At 47.4% G+C, this 16,166-nt stretch overlaps 1 protein-coding gene across 2 annotated transcripts in view; it reads right to left on the bottom strand.

Moving 5' to 3' along the window:
• Window positions 1-15,668, bottom strand: part of E2F3 (E2F transcription factor 3) — a 76,320-nt gene extending 60,652 nt beyond the window's left edge. Inside the window, exon 1 of one of the 2 annotated variants that reach the window (XM_087438076.1) lies at window positions 14,929-15,668. In XM_087438076.1, the coding sequence (XP_087294202.1) occupies window positions 14,929-15,324 (396 nt within the window). In that variant the 5' untranslated portion in view covers window positions 15,325-15,668. The remainder of the gene's footprint in view (window positions 1-14,928) is intronic. The other variant, XM_087438075.1, reaches the window with a different exon arrangement.
• Window positions 15,669-16,166: the final 498 nt, after the last annotated feature.

Below are 16,166 nucleotides of genomic sequence, written 5' to 3'. Positions count from 1 at the left end.
ACAGCCCTCTAATCTTTCACATGCATTTTTAACACACAGCCTTTTATCAAAAGGAACTATCAATCCATCCCAAACACTCCTTTTACCATGACAGTAATTAGTTAGCATTTGTAAACTGAAGAATGGCTGCTAAATGGACAGGTTAGTTATAAGCAGACTCAGGTTTGGGCTAGTGCGGAAGTAAGGAATTTCTGCCAATCTGATTAGGGTTTTTTTTTTCCATCTATCTTCATGAAAAAAAAATTAGGTAACATCTACTTTTTTTTTTTGAGTTTCTAAGTTAAGTTTAATTACACATATAGTTAATAAAAGTTTTAAGTAATCAAAAGTTCTGATTCCATTATTTTGGTTATAATTTATATGATGGTTATTCATATCCATTCTAACTGTGGGTAGTCAAAAGCTTTTCACACAAAGAACTGTGGTATCTATTTAACGCCTTTATTGGTTTTTGAGAGTTGGGGATAGGGTCAGGAATTGCACCAACATTAATTGAGTGGCTGATCACTCTGTGCCCAGCTCCAGGCTGGAAGCTTTCCCAAGGTCTCTCATTTCATTTTCTCCTCACAATATCTTTAAATACCCAAATTACCAGACATGTAAAAGGAGCAACCATTTCATTTCCAGATAAGCCTTGGTACATCTGGCTGGCAATTTGGTTATAGATATGAAGATTTTTAACGGTGCCAGATAAGAGGATGATTAAAAGAGAAGGAATTAAAGGAAGGAAAATAATTGTCAAGCAAACATGTCAAAAGTCTCTGGAGAAAAGGGAGGGAAGCAGTTTCCCTGTTCACTGGATGATGAAAAGCCCAAAGAAGGCTAAGAATTTCTGTTCTTGACTTCTGTGCTGCGGCACGCAGGATCCTCCCAGAGTCCTCCCACATCAAGGAGGGATGCCAGGCCCAGGAAGAGATCAAAGGGTACTGCCAGTTTTGAACTGTCTTGATACACCTAAGACTACCTTTTGTAAGCTCTGCTGTTGTTAGAATTGCACTACATGAGCAACACCTTTGATGGCGCCACATCCCCGCTGCAGCCCACTCAAGGCCTTGGCTTTCCCACCCTTTCTTGAGAGCTATCTTTTCCCAAACAGTGCCTCTCAAACTTGGTGCATCAGAATGACCTGGGGGGGGGGGGGCGCTGTTAAACCCTACACACGTGGTCCCACCCCAGAGTTTCTGACTCAGTAGGTCTTGAGTATGACCGGAAAATTTGCATTTCTAACAAGCTCCCAAGTACTGCTGCTGGTCTGGGGCCACACATTTAAGAACTATTGTTCTAAAAAAAGACCAGAATCCATCAAAGACAGGAATAGGGTATTTACTATGTGGCAAAATCTTCATCAGTTATGAGTCAAGCCACACACAGGCAGGGAATTTTGTCTGTGTTGACACTGCTGTATCCCCAGAGCCTAGAATAAGGGCTGACATGTACTAGGTGCTCCATACATTTCTGCTAAATAAGTCAAATGAATCAGCACGCTGCATGGTGGAAACTGTGGCCAGCATGGGGATGGGTAAGCAAGGGAAAACAGTTGCGGAAGCACCAGCAACAAAGGGAATGGCTGCTAACAGCTGAATTGCCCTGAAAGGGAGGCTCAACTTAATAACAATGATGGCAACAACAACAGTAATAATATAGATGGTGACGACAACAAACATTTTGGAGTGTTTAGCACGCAGCCAGCCCTGAAGCCAGCACTTTACACACATGGCATTCAATTTTCACAACAACCCTATGAGGTAGGAACCCTGACTCTCCTCATCTGACAGGTGAAGAAACATGGGTTAGAGGGGAAGTGATGTGCCCAAATCTAACTATGAAGTGGTGACGCTGGGATCAACAACCATGCTGAGAAATTGGTCCTGAGCAGAAGGTCTCTCTTAATGACCCAGTGGAGTAAATGATAAATGCAAAACTTCCTTGGCTTTCCCTGAACCGCAGACTTTGACCCTTTCTTCTCCAAGTTGCAGAGAGGATTCAAGTGGCCGATTCATAGTACGCCTGATCATAAAACAGACAAGGCTTCAGCTGGCTACACAGAGCAGGTTTTCTCTGTATCATCTACCAAGAGTGGGAGCAGTGAACCACAGCTCTGGGGTTCCATGGGAGGGTTAGGCATGCCAAAGTTAGAATCCAGTTGTGAGAATCATTTACCTTTTTATACCATATTTTAAAATTTAAATGTATACTGTATATAGAAGATGCATATATATGAGTCTCTGTTTCTGCCCTTTCTTCAAGGTCTGGTTAAGTGGTTCTCAATGGGGGTGGATGGTGGGGATGGGGGTCAATTTTGCCCCCAAGGGACATTTGGCGATGTCTGGAGACAATTTTGATTGTCATAACTGGGCGGTGCTACTGGCATCTAGTGAGTGGAGGCCAGGGATGCTGCTAAACATCCTATAATGCACAGGACGTTTCCCACCACAAAGTATCTGGCCAAAATGTCAACAGTGCTGAAACCCTGCTCCAGTTTCAAACTACCCAAACCCTTCTCTGTCCTCCCTGCTCCCTGCTCCAAGTTTGGATGCCTAAGAAACTTCATTGATATTTTCTTACAGCCTTCACTGTCTTTTATCTTGTCTCAGTTATTGGAGAACATGTTTCATCTCCCCTATCTCCTGACAAACTCCTTGAGGACAAGAAGAGCATCTTAGTTACCTAAGAAACACCCAGAATACTGGGAAGTGCATTCAGCACAAAGTAAGCATTTGTCCAATCGTTTGTTTTTCCCGAAGTGGGTAAAAATGCTGAGAATTCAGACCCAACCAACACTCAAGAATTCCTACCATGGGAGGGTGGCGGGGGGCGGGGTACCAAGTTTGGAACACACAGTACATTTCCTATAAACACTATCTCATTTAATCCTTCCCACCACCACTGAAGGAGACAGAAACATTATTTTAGGTAACTACAGCTCATAGATATAATTTTTAAAGGGTCACACGCTGGTAAGTGACACATATTTCTGGAGCCAGATCTTAAGTCCTATGTTCCTTCTGAACCACACCGCCATGTCACGGGTCTCCAGGGCTGAAAACCTCGTCTCCTAAAGACTAGTCCCAGAATTAGGGTGTCTGAGATGCTAACAAGGAAAACAGCAACATGAAAAGTTAGAAACTTTACCACATTATTAGTGTGATCGTCATAAGTTTTGCTACCTAATATAGCAACAAAACTGGTCAATTCAAGGAGTGCTGCAAATAGGCTTAAACACAAGTTACATATTTAAAAATCAATTATAGGGGCCGGCCCCGTGGCTTAGCGGTGAAGAGTGCGCGCTCCGCTACTGGCGGCCTGGGTTCGGATCCTGGGCACGCACTGACACACCGCTTCTCTGGCCATGCTGAGGCCACGTCCCACATACAGCAACTGGAAGTATGTGCAACTATGACATACAACTATCTACTGGGGCTTTGGGGAAAAAAAACGAGGAGGATTGGCAATAGATGTTAGCTCAGAGCCGGTCTTCCTCAGCAAAAAGAGGAGGATTAGCATGGATGTTAGCTCAGGGTTGATCTTCCTCACCAAAAAAAAAAAAAAAAAAAAAAATCAATTATAAAGATACTTAGAATTTACACGACTCTTTCCTCCAGAGGAGTATTCAAGGACTCTCATTTTTAAACTTTAATATACTAGAGTTTAAGAAAATAAATTCAAGATTTTTTTTTTTAATCAGCAAAATCAGAGAGCATAGGAAATACGGTCAAAAAAGCCATCTTAGCTCAAGACATAATTATGTGACCTTTCTTTATGCACAGCACCCTCCAGCTGGCTCTTTGCTTTGAGAGCTTGCAAACTGGGGGCTTTCTCAAAACAGCTAAGAGCCAGGCCCAGACCTGGTAGAGCACATAATAAATAACATCTGATGGCTCATCTCTGGGAGTACTAACAGTATTGATCCCCCAAAATTAACCTGATGAATCTGTCTCATTTTCTTATTACAGAGGGACAAGTGAAAATGATGACAGGTTTTTGTGGTACCAGATCAATTTTTTGCTTTTTAAAGCTAGGGAGACAAGTTCTTGGCTCACTATTGTTCATCAAGACTTCTGCTATAACCCCTACGCCAAAGCCACATTCCCAGTGCTGGGCCGAGCCTCTTAGAAAGCCGGACGGCCCATGGCGCCACTCACCACCAACTCATACCAGTCTAACCATTCCCTCCACACAGCGCACACCCTGATGGAGGAAAAGCTCAGCCTCAACCATTCTTCCAGCACCAGGAGTAAACATCTTGGGAGTCGCAGGTCTTGTATTTCTTTTCTCCTTCTCGCTCACATCCATCCTGCCTTTTCACACTGTCATTGTTGCTGTCCTGTTTCTAGACTCATCACTTGTATAGTATCCATACTCTAAATGGTCCTGATTCTCTTCCCGGGGAAATTTCTGGCTTTTTGTCCACTTGGTAACCTGTTCCAGGCAGGCCCAGGCCCAACAGAAGGAAAAGCCTTCCTACTATAGAATAAAGTAAACCCAGGGCCGGCCCAGTGGCTTAGCGGTTAAGTGCGCGCGCTCCACTACTGGCAGCCCGGGTTTGGATCCCAGGCGCGCACCGATGCATTGCTTGTCCGGCCATGCTGAGGTGGCGTCTCACATACAGCAACTAGAAGGATGTGCAACTATGATGTACAGCTATCTACTGGGGCTTTGGGGAGAAAAAGAGAAAAAAAAGGAGGATTGATGATAGATGTTAGCTCAGGGCCGGTCTTCCTCAGGAAAAAAAGAGGAGGATTGGCATGGATGTTAGCTCAGGGCTGATCTTCCTCACAAAAAAAAACAAACAAAAAAGAACAAAGTAAACCCTTGAGGGCAGGGTGTGCAGCGTGCCATGCTGGTTCCCACTTGGTGTTTTGGTGTCTGGCACGCAGTAGTATTGCTCACTTGGACCTCCTGAGCTAAGATTCTCAACCCTTTGGGAGCCCCTTCTTGTTTCACCTCCTTGGGGTCTTGGGTAACCCATCTTTGGATGGTTTGCCTTGGCATTGACCTGGAAATCCAGAAGTTGGTACCACAAAGGTGGGCATGTGGTGCCAGGGCACCTGGCCAGGTCCCTGGGGTCTGCAGGGCTGCTCTCTCCCAACTGAGGAAGGAGTTGAGATGAACAAAATGAGCACTGATTCTGCAGGCGGCTCCTGCATCGCCTGGTCACTCCAGCTTCAAGAACCTTTGCTTGTGCTCAACTACCTACAGCAGTGTATCCCAAATGTTCCAGAAGATCAGAAGACATTGGTGCTTCTCTGACTGAGGAGAACAGAGGTGGAGCCTGGAAATCTCCATCTGGAACAAGCGCTATAGGCAATTCTGATTATCAGGTAAGCCTGGAAAAACATTGGATTCTTTCTTTTTGACAGGTATCTTGGGTTCCTACTACGTAATTAATACGTTAGAGACTATAGAGGATAAAAACGGAATAAGCTGAGACTTTGAAGCCAGGCTCCTGGGTTCAATTTTGGTCACCCCACACATCAGTGGAGCCCTGAGTCAGCCCCTTAACCCCTCACTGTCTGTTTCTTTCTGTGCAGAACAAGCATGATCATAATACCCACTTCGTAGGTTGTTATATGGATAATGTGCTAATGCGAGTAAAGCACTTAGTTTAGTGTCCTCCATACACACGGGCACTTGATAAACATTAGCTATTATTATCCCATAGACCAGAGACTGCTGAGTGGCAGCTCTTAAGCCAAATCTGGCGTAGAGGCCTATTTTGTTTGGCTTGCACATTTTCCTTTTTTATCAAGCCAACATTTTAAAACTGGTAGATTTCTGGCATTTTAAGAAGGTTGAAGATCTGGCAACAAACGGGACCTGCCTTCCCCTCTGGCAGCCATAGCCTGGGGCAGGGTCCCATGGCCCCCTTTTGATGGGCATTTCTTCTTTGTTCAAGCACAACCTTCCCCCACCCCCCAATTAACTCCCTGCCTGGCCCTGGAAGGAAGGCAGTCTCTATTCTAGATTAATTATACCAGCATATCCAATGTTAGGTCCTATTATTCCCCCATACTGATTCCAGTCCAACTGGTCTCTTCTTATGCTAACCCACTTTCTGCCTCCCACCTTTGCCTCATGATGTTTCTCCAGCCATGAACAATCTCCCCAATCTTTCCACTCCACCTAGCTCAGTGCTTCCAACAGAGACTGCACATTAAAATGATCTGGGACACTTAAAAAAAAAATACCCATGTCTAGATCCCACCCCTAGAGATTCTAATTGGTCTAGGTGAGGCCCAGGTATTGCTATTTTTTGAAAATGCTCAGATGTGCAAAATTCAAATGTGCACCCTAATGTGCTCTAAGACCGATGACCATGGGAGCCATGGCCTGCCCATTCTCATGGCCCAGCTGGCGCTTCCTGTCCACACCGCACAACTGAGGACTAGATGAGTCTTGTTTTCCTCCTGACTCCTGTTGAGTCTTGCTTGCGATAAAACTTGTGTTTAAAGTCTGTCTCCCTAAACAGACTATAAACTCTAGAGTGGAAGGATCACACCTCATACTTCTGCATCCCCAACAGGATGACCGGGGTGCCAAGCACACTGTAGGTGCCTAATGAAAATGCCTCTTCTCAAATATTTGAGAGTCTACAATGTAGAAGGCATTGCAGGGACTACATGATGAAAAAGCACAAACTGACTTCTCAGAGCTTGCACGTTTGGAGGAGTAAATCAAGAACACCAAGAGACTGAGATGTGCTACAGGAAAAAAGCAGTAACTCGACAGAAGGGAGGGGTCCAAGCCCCTGGGGAGTCAGGGAAGGCTCTGCGGGTTTCCCTGATGGACCAGTGGGAAGGATGGCAACAAGAGGAGCCAGGTAGACCGGGAGGAGAAAGAACCCATGAGCAAATCAATGCACCAGAGGGAAACCTGTAGCCACTTTAAACACCGTGCCATGCCTGCAGCCCAGCATCCGAGTTGGGAGGAATGGGAAGCAAAACGGGAAAGGCAAGATTTCACCATACTTCAAACACTAGGGAAAAGGCTGTAATTAATTTGATAAGTCACAGAAGCAGCCAATGAAGGCTGCAGTTCTGCCATTCTTCTAAAAGCCAGGCAGAGGGAGAGGTGAGGGGTAGGGGAGGAACAGACATAACACAAAAAACGGAAGGGTGAGAGGGAGACAAGAGGGGGAGAGCAGGGGCAGAGGGAGGCCCAGAGGCAGGTCCCACTGCCTCTGGAGAGCAAGACAGCCCCAACCCCCACCCCCATCCAAACTGGGGCCTTCAAGTCTGCCAGGGCCCAGGGCACTCAGATACTCTGATTTCTGCTATTCAGTCTTAAGCCACAGTTTACTGTACAGAAGTGAAATCATGTTAAAAGTGCAATTCATGTTAATAGTGCAACTTTCTTAACACATTTAATCACAGAAATAAAGATCTTAGTCATGACACTATGACTACGGATAGTACTATTATAATAAGAAGCTTATTCTTCTGTTCCTATTCCCAAGTCAATGGACAGCTTACAAGAGACACAAAGATCTGAAAGACCATGTTAGGAGAAAACTGCCCCCATGTTTCACTCCTCCTCTGCATCACCACCCTTTTTAGAGAGGTGTAATTGGGTTTAAATGAACACTAGGGCTAGCTCAGAAAATAAGACACAAAAGGACAGCCCAAGAGACAGCTGTGGAGGGGAAGGGCAATTCCACCATGTATCTACTGAACACTCACATAATCCTTTCCACATGCCAGACACTGGTCTAAGCACTTTACAAATATGAATTCATTTAATCTTCCTAACCCCCACAAGGTAGGTCCTTATTATTTCCCCAGTTTACAGATGAAGATATTAAGACACAGAGGTTAAGTGATGAGCCCAAAGTCACAGAGCTAGTAAGCGGAACCAGAATAGGAACCCAGGCTGCAGGATCCACCATCTGACTCGTACACTCCGCTGCTCTTCCTTTCTCCTTTTAGGTGGAGGATGCAGGTTATATACACGTGGGCCTCCTCCTCTCCTAAGGGCTGCCAGACACAGAAAGGCTCAGAAAGGATGGTGTGGGGTCACAGGGCTGCTGCTCTGGTTATTTATTTCTGGAGCTCTAAGCATGAGAAACGGAAAAGGGAAAGGAGGGATGAAATCTGTAAGCTCCGAGTTCACTTTCTGTGACCCCCCCGTGTCCAGAGCCACAACATGAGAAGCCCTTCTCAGCAGTCAGTGGAGAGCGTGCTGGAAGAGCCAAAAGATCTGCGGGGTAGCCAGGCATGAGCTGGCTTGGAGGACCAAGGGCACTCAGCTCCTCCAGTCCCTGAAAGACGGACTCCATCCACCAAAAAATGTTCCAGGGGAAATCGGCTTCACTGATAACTACAACTCTCATCACCAATTGCTACTTACCGCTCATTGGCTGTAAGATCGTATCCCTACACACCGCACCTTTCTCGTTTGTGGGTTACAGACAAGCCATATATCCCTGCCCCTAACGAGTTGGTGAACTACAGCCACATTGGATTATGTTTCACTTTTAGGCTTCAGGACTTGAAGTGATTCTATTTTTAAGCTTTCTCAGTTCCACGAGTAAAAGAAGACATTTTAAGGAAATTAGTTCTGTCTTTTAGGGGATGGTGATTTCCTCTGAAAGAGTTAACTGGTCAGCCACTTTATTAAACCAGAAATGTTCCTAGAAGAGGAGCATCTAGTCTAATGTTACTGGGCAAGGGCCCAGGGACCTCTGAAAACAACTGTCACTCAGGATATGGATGGCCCAGGACAAAACCTCCAAATGCCAGAGCCACACCGGGCCCCTCCCCTGAAAAAAGTTTCAAAAATCCTTTTAGGTTCTATTCTCTGTGAAGTATATATGTTTCACTATTTGAGCACCAGAAATGTCATAGACATAGAAAACAAATTTGCAAATAACAAATAAAGCTTTAAAAATATTACCATCATGTTTTTACAGGAGTCGGTCATTCCTTCCATTTTTTAAAATTCCCTTTCTTTTAGCATCTAAAGGAGCTTTGCTTATTTTGTATCTTTGAGAATGAGTTGTTACTGGAAAGCCACTGTTCAAAGGATACTTCTGTATATGTACATTTTTATAAAATGTAACCATTCCTGAAGGCAATCTAAAATGCATTCTACACATCCCAATTTTCCCACACAGGGCACATAAGATATAGTTAACTTTCTCTTGGTGAATGAGGCTTCTTCTAAGAATTCAAGTCTCCAGTTTCCGTTCTAGCTGTGCGACTAGCTAGCTTGTGACCTTGGGCAAGTAACTTAACTGCATTGGGTCTTAATTTCCTCACCTGCAAAATGAAGAGGATTGGGTCAGACAATGCCTCTTGCTTTACAGCTCTCAACTGTTAGGATTCGAAGACCATCAGAAATATCAATTATTGCCCATGCTAACCTAAAGTATTCTTCTTAGGGACTGTCAAGTTATAAGAATGTTGCCTGGACACTACAAATCGCCCCAGTTGGGCTGCAGTAATAGAAAGCAGACTAAAGTCAATTACTTTTATTCTTTTTATCCCCTCCCTATTCCATCAGCTGTCAATTCTCACTGCTGTCAGCCTCCTGCTGACATAAACCCCTGCCTTAGGTTCCAAGCTAAACAGTGGCCTGCTTTGCTCAGGTTCTCCAGCACAGCAAAGTGCATGGGCTTTGTGATGTAATCTGGCAGCCAGTGGGCTTTCGCTCTTCTCAAAGTTATATTGTAGATGATTGTGGCAGCCACTGCCACAAGGATGACCCCCAGTTAAGGTTGGGGGGACACTGACAATGCCTTCTTATAACTTCTACGTTCTTTCGAGTTCTAAGAACACACTGCTTTTGGAGGACAGTGTTTGAAGCAAAAGCGAGAACAGAAAACAAACCAATTTCCTTCTTACTGAACCAAAAGCTCTGTGCGTTATCCCTCTATGTTAACCCCACCCCACCCTCCAACTTTCCTGCCTCCGTCTTAGTTGCTGCTTTTCTGTACCTTCTGTTGTATAACTTTTCTTTGTGTAAGATACATTTTCCAAGTCACTCTTTGAAGCCAAGAGAGGATCAGAGGAGGAGGAAGGAGATACCATTAGTGGTTTCCTATATTTACTGCTTTCCCAGTTATCTTTCTTTCTTAGTCCCATGAAAAATGATTAGTAGAAAAAATGCTTCTTAGCAATTGTAAATACAGTCCCCAAAACACTATTTTTAAGCTGCTATCGAGCATGAAAACATGCATTAAACCACATGCTTAGTACCTCAAAGAATTCAGGGAAGTTCCTCTCTTTAAAAACCAAAATGAAACAGACAATCTGATAAGAACCGAAATCTACCTTCTTTGCTTTGCACCATTTGGAGTGGTTTCATGGGAATCTATGAGGGACTTGAATTGATGAGCATAGGCAATTGATGATTTTCACTCATCCTAGTTTAAAATGTTAGTTGAAAGTAGGTGGTTAAAAAGGAATGAGAGTTGATTAGTCTGAGAAAGTGGACATATAAATGGAATATTTGTAAATCACATTAAGTTAGAAAACCAGCCAGAAAATTAACTATGAATATTGGAAGCTTTGCCAAACGGGTCCAAGTCCTTTCAAAAGGTGTTAAAGGTGGGGATGGTATACCTTTGGGGATGGCAATAAAGACAGAAGAGTTAAAACAAAACTACTGCATTATATCTCTGAGAAATGAAAATAAAAGCAACTTTTCCCCACAGTCTTTCAATCTCCAGGTGCTGTTATTTATTCATGTCTAAGCTTCGAATATTATTTTCTGTGTTCAAGTTAGCTTTACACAGCACAACATTAATCTCCCAATCTACTCTTCCAAGTATTATACAAGGTGAGAATTATAGAAAAACAAAAAAATCCTTTCCTGTTTGTAAGCTTGGGTTCCTTCACTCACAGTGCCACATTTAAGGGTGCATTGTTGCAGATGATGATTAGAGTGGCACCCTGGGTGCTGATTATAGTGGAGCTATTTGTACTGCTCGAGTCTGGGCACTGCATTATATTAAAACTTCCATTTTGGGGTATGTAGTGACTAAAAATTCTCTCCTAACTTAAACTTGGCATCAACCATCTATCTCAGCAGAAGCAAGATTACTGAGTACAGAACCACAGGAACTCAGTATTTTTCTTCTTTTATACTTGCACACAAAAAAAGAGACCCAGCTATAGCACCTATGAGTCCTCCATTCTTACATGGAAACTTCAAGAATTGGGGGTTCTTTCCCAAAGTATAATCACCGCGTTGCTATGACTGGATTAAATTCAATCAGATGTGACAGGCTATCGTCTCTTGCATTAATAGATTCCAAATTTTCTAGAAGTAGAATGAAATAATTTGGGCTTCTTTTTAGAAGAGGCAGAAAATGACGACGTCCATTCTGTTCCAGAAAATAGCACTTCTGACTATGGTTTCTCTAGAGCTCTTCCATTTCCAACAGTTCGCCATCTAAAATCAAATTTATCTAGCACATGTCTCTGACTTGGTGATGACTGAGGGTTTAGTCCTATAAAAGCCACTGCACCCAAAAGTTGGCAGGTCCATGGAGTCATGGGAGCACTGGAACTCAGGCAAAAGTGAGGATGAGTGGATCTAAATTTGTCACAACTCAAGGCACAAGCTCATGCTTGGGCATTTCACCACCAGTTCAACACCACCATCTCTATATAGGCCTGTGATACTGACATGCCCCTATTTTACCCATTGTTAGGAATGCCATGTTTTGTAGATTTAAAACTCAAATTAATTAGGTATAAATAATTAATTGCATATCACTTTAGAAAACTTTTAACCATCTTACTCAGATAGGCAAGCAAAGGGAGAGTGTACACGTGGTCTTACTTGATTTCTCCAAGTTACAAAAAAAATTTCTGAATACTAATTTTATTGGGCATCTACTATTTGCTAGGCACTGTGCTAAGTCTTTTACATGCACTATCATATTTAACCCTTAAAAAGAACCTTAAAGTTAGTATTGTTATTGTTTCTATTTTACCAAAGAGGAAACTGTTTTGAGAGATTAAGTTATTTGCCTAAGATCATACAACTTGTAAATGACAGAGGCAATACAGCCAGTAAGGTAGTACTCATATATCTCTTTTCCCATCTACAAAAAGTTGAAGAATTTGCTCCTGGCTAAGTTCTTAGATGTTACATTCTTGAGACAGAACATGGAATCAGAACCAGGTAGGTCTGTAACTCTGGCCACCTGGACAAGAATTCTCACCTCTTCTTGAAGACAAAGTATTTAAATGGTCTCTTTGTTCATCACTTAAGTATCCCCATAGTGTCCTTCCCACTTAGGGAACAAATATCAACAAAATTTCAAGGCTTAAATAGATAGAAGTCTAATATAATTTTGATAAGAAAAAATAAATCAAACTTTATATTCAGTGCTCATGATTTTGGAATAATAATCTCATGTTGAGGATAAAGTTTTGAAATAACTTGGAAGGTGGTGAGGGTAATTTTTTATACTTTAAATACTTAAATACAATGAACTACATATAAGTTTGGCCAGATCATTTTGAAGACCTGGCCAAACAAGCCAGCTAAGATTAAAAAGAAACCACACAATCTGGTGGTCTCACAACTTCCCATTATCAAAACTACCCTCCCTTAAATCTGAATCCCATCCAAGAAGTATGTCAATAGCTGGTTGTTTCAGATTAGGTTTATAATATAGTAACAGAACTGTGTAGGGGGGAAAATATGCTTAAAATATGTCCAAGCATGTTTCGGTCAAGTCAGTAATAATATTTAATGCTAATAAAAGCATGGAACATTCTTGTGACTGAGAATGCAGCACACCGTATACCCTATGTGTAAGCAGGTCCTGCACTGTTTCCCCCCTGCTGGCAGACCCTAGTCACTAAAAAACGATGAGCTTCTTTGAGACTCTATCATACATCCCCAGCAAGTATCTCCGGGGCTAGAAAGCAGTTAAGATCCAACCCAGGGAGAAACTGGGAAGAGCAAGGAAATAAAAATGTTCATTATTCCAAAACCCATCATCTCATTTCCCAAAGTGCTGCCTAAGTGCTGACTTTCTTAAAGACCCCTGCAAAATCTTGATTCTCTAAAAAATAAGCCCATATGGAGCTGAGACAAGGTGAGGTCAACGACTGGTATTCTCAACCAACCATTTATCTAACTGAGTCTGGTTCGTTTCTAGCCTCGTGGGGGCCAAGCCTCACCACGAGGATGAAGACAGGAGGCATGGAGGAAGGGATTGAAGGAGAGAAAGGGAGAAAGGGGGAAGACCTCCGGGCCACACTTCTTTCCAGTATCAACAAAAAGAGAAGCCGCATACTGACCTAAATCATCTCTCAAAGGCGCTTTATAAATTACAGGGACAAAGGGAGGGGGTGGCGGGTGGCCTGGGAATCCTACAGACACCCTACCCTCTGACCCGCCCCCCTCCCCCTCCAGCACAAGGGAAGGAAGACAGAAAGCAGAGCTCAACTCGGCCATTGGCGAGAAGCCCCCCTCTGGTTTTCAATCGCCCATCCATCGGCCCCCTAGAAAAAAATACACGTAAACACCATACCCACCCCCTGGGGCGGACACTCCCGCCCCGAGGTTCCTAGAACCGGAGGCCGGGGCATTTACTTAGTTAGATTTTTCTTGCTTACTCATTTCCCTCAAGCACCCAACCCCCCGTTCCCACTCCAAAACCCCGCTCAACCGCCTACCCTCACGGCTTCAGCCCCCAACAGAATCCGGTGCCCCCGCGGCGGCAGCGGCCCCCGGGCCGTCCCGGTCACTAACCTGCTGCTGTAAGGGCATTTCCGAAACCAGCCTGGCTCCGGGGGGGAGGTGGGGGGGCCGGCTGGAGAGGGGGCCCGGAGGGCCGAACAGACCGGCGGCGCCGGGCGAGGGCGGGCGCCCGTGGGGGGGTTAGGGAGAGGAGAGGGAGGGTGGCCGTGCCGGGGGCGGGTGCGAGGGCGCCGGGACCGTCCCAGGCCAGGGAGCCGGCGAGCAGGAGGAAGTGGGTGCCCCCCTCTCCCCCTCCAGCGCCCCCTCCCGCCGCCGCCTCCTCCCCAGTCACAGGCGCGTCCTCCGCGCACGTGTGCGAAACGTCACCGGCGGGTCCCGGGGAGAGGGACAGACCCGGGCGGCGGGACGGGAACACGGCTGCCCCCGCCCTCCGTCGCCGGGGGGCGGGGAGGGGACAGGGCGGGGAAGGAAGGGGCAAGGGGAGAGGCGGGTCAAGGGCAGGCCCGGGGCCCGGCGACGAAGGCCCGGGCGCTCGGGCCACGCGGGCGCCGCCGCTGCCACCGCCAGGATGCGCCCAGGCCGGAGCGCCAGCCCGCTAGCCCCTCACCCCCAGACAGCACACGCCCCAGCCCACACCCGGCTTCCAGCTCCACTCCCCCACCCCAAACACCCTCCTCCGCCTCCCCCAGCCCCTTTGTTGCCGGGAGTTACAGATCCCCAAATGTGTCAAGCGAGCCTGGCAGAGCCCCTGCGCTCCGAGCACGCCTTAGGGACCCCCGGCTGCCAACTGGCCTCCGAGGCTGGCGGGGGACGATCACCCCATCAGTCCCTCAGTTTCCACCCCCCAGAGTCCCCCACTCCCCAGTTCACTACTCCCTCCCCCACCCCCTTCTCCATCCGGGGCGTGACCCCTTCCTACGCCCGAGAAAGAGGAAGCTTCGAGTTGGAGGGGAGGGGAGAGTGGGGGTAGGGAAAAGTGCAGGAAAAGAAGCGGGGGGCCGCAAAAAGTTTCGGAGTGTTTGATGTGGTTCGCGCCAAGGCAATCCCGGCTGCCCCGCGCTCCTGGCGGAGCCCCCCGACCCTCCGGGCGCCGGCGGGAGCACACAAGTGTAACAATAAACCCTCGTTGGAGGGCCAGCCGCCGAGGCCCACGGTGCTCGGGCCCGCGCTCTCCCGGGGCAGCCCGCAGCGCGCCCACCACCCCGCGCGGTGCGAGCCCACCTCCCGCCTGGGCTGGGGACGGTGGGAACGGGAGGGCATTACCGGAGGGCCGCCGCCGCCGCCGCCGCCGCCGCGTCCCAGCGCTGGTGGCTGCTGCAGCAGCCCGGCTCTGCTGGAGGGTCCGTGCGGCGTGGTGTAGAGGAGGCTGCCGGCGGTCTGCTCCGCGCCGGGGGCACTGGGGAGGAGGGGGCCGGCGGCTACGGCGCCGCTTTGGAGGGAGGAGGAACAGGAGGTGGTGGAGGTGTTCGTGGTGAGGATCTGGATGTATGCGCCCGGGGCGGCGGCAGCGGCGGCGGCGGCAGCGGGGAAGCCGGGGCTGGCTAGCAGTGCCCTTTTGTCCATGGAGGCTGCAGCGGCGGCGGCGACGACAGCCGCCCCCTCCCCACCCCCGGCGGTCACCAGGTACTGCTCCAGGGCGGGCTGGATCCCCTTTCTCATCTCTCGCTCCTGCTCTTTTTATTGCTATGGTATATTAATGTATTGTTTTCAATTTCTTTATTATTTGCAGTCGGAGTTTCCAAGTCTCTCCTTCTCTCCTCCCCGCCCGGCGCTTCCGAGCCCCTTCTCTCTCTCTTTATTTTTCCGCACCGCACGGGCCCCGGGGGCCAAAAATAATCGGGGCTCTGGAGAGAGGAGGGTCCCGGCCGCACGGATATCGGGCCCCGAGGGGGGATGGAGGCGTCGGGGGCGGCCGATGCAACGGATTGCGAGGCGGCGGCGGCAGCCCGAGTGCTGGGGCCGGCAGCTGAAAAATGGCTCCAGGAAGCTGCTGCTGACAATGAATGAAGGGATACGGTTTACGCGCCAAGGTCCTCCCGCGAAACTCAGATTTCCCGCCGGCTTTTCAAACCATATTTGCATATCCCCGCCCCCCAACCCGCCGAGGTCCGTTCCCACAGCCCATTGGGTCTCTATCTTCTTACTTCAGTCCCTATCGTGGAGCCGGGCCGCAACTTGCTGGTTTCCATTGGCTGCCGTGCATCATGGTTACTGAGGCGACAGGGGCGCTATTTGCATAGGCCGCCTTGATTGGCTGGGAGAGAGCAGGGGTTTTAGGAGGTGGGGCAAAGTCTTTCCTTCTCTCCCACGGAAGACCCCGCCCAGTCCAGGCTCCGCCTCCGTCCCCGCCCGCCCCCCGGGCAGACTCTGCTGACCTGGGCTGGGACTCAGCGCCCCGCAGACTCAGTGTCGATTTAGTCTACAGCGCAAGTTTCGCTTTTGGAAACTGTCAAGGTGACCAAGGGGACACTTTCGGGAAATCTCTTTCCTTTGACCAGTTA

Source organism: Ceratotherium simum, chromosome 13 (assembly GCF_057802395.1).
Source record: "Ceratotherium simum simum isolate JZ-2026a chromosome 13, ASM5780239v1, whole genome shotgun sequence".
Lineage (NCBI taxonomy): Eukaryota > Metazoa > Chordata > Mammalia > Perissodactyla > Rhinocerotidae > Ceratotherium > Ceratotherium simum.
Note: the sequence above shows the minus strand (reverse complement) of the source record. Positions and strands in the feature narration are given on the sequence as shown.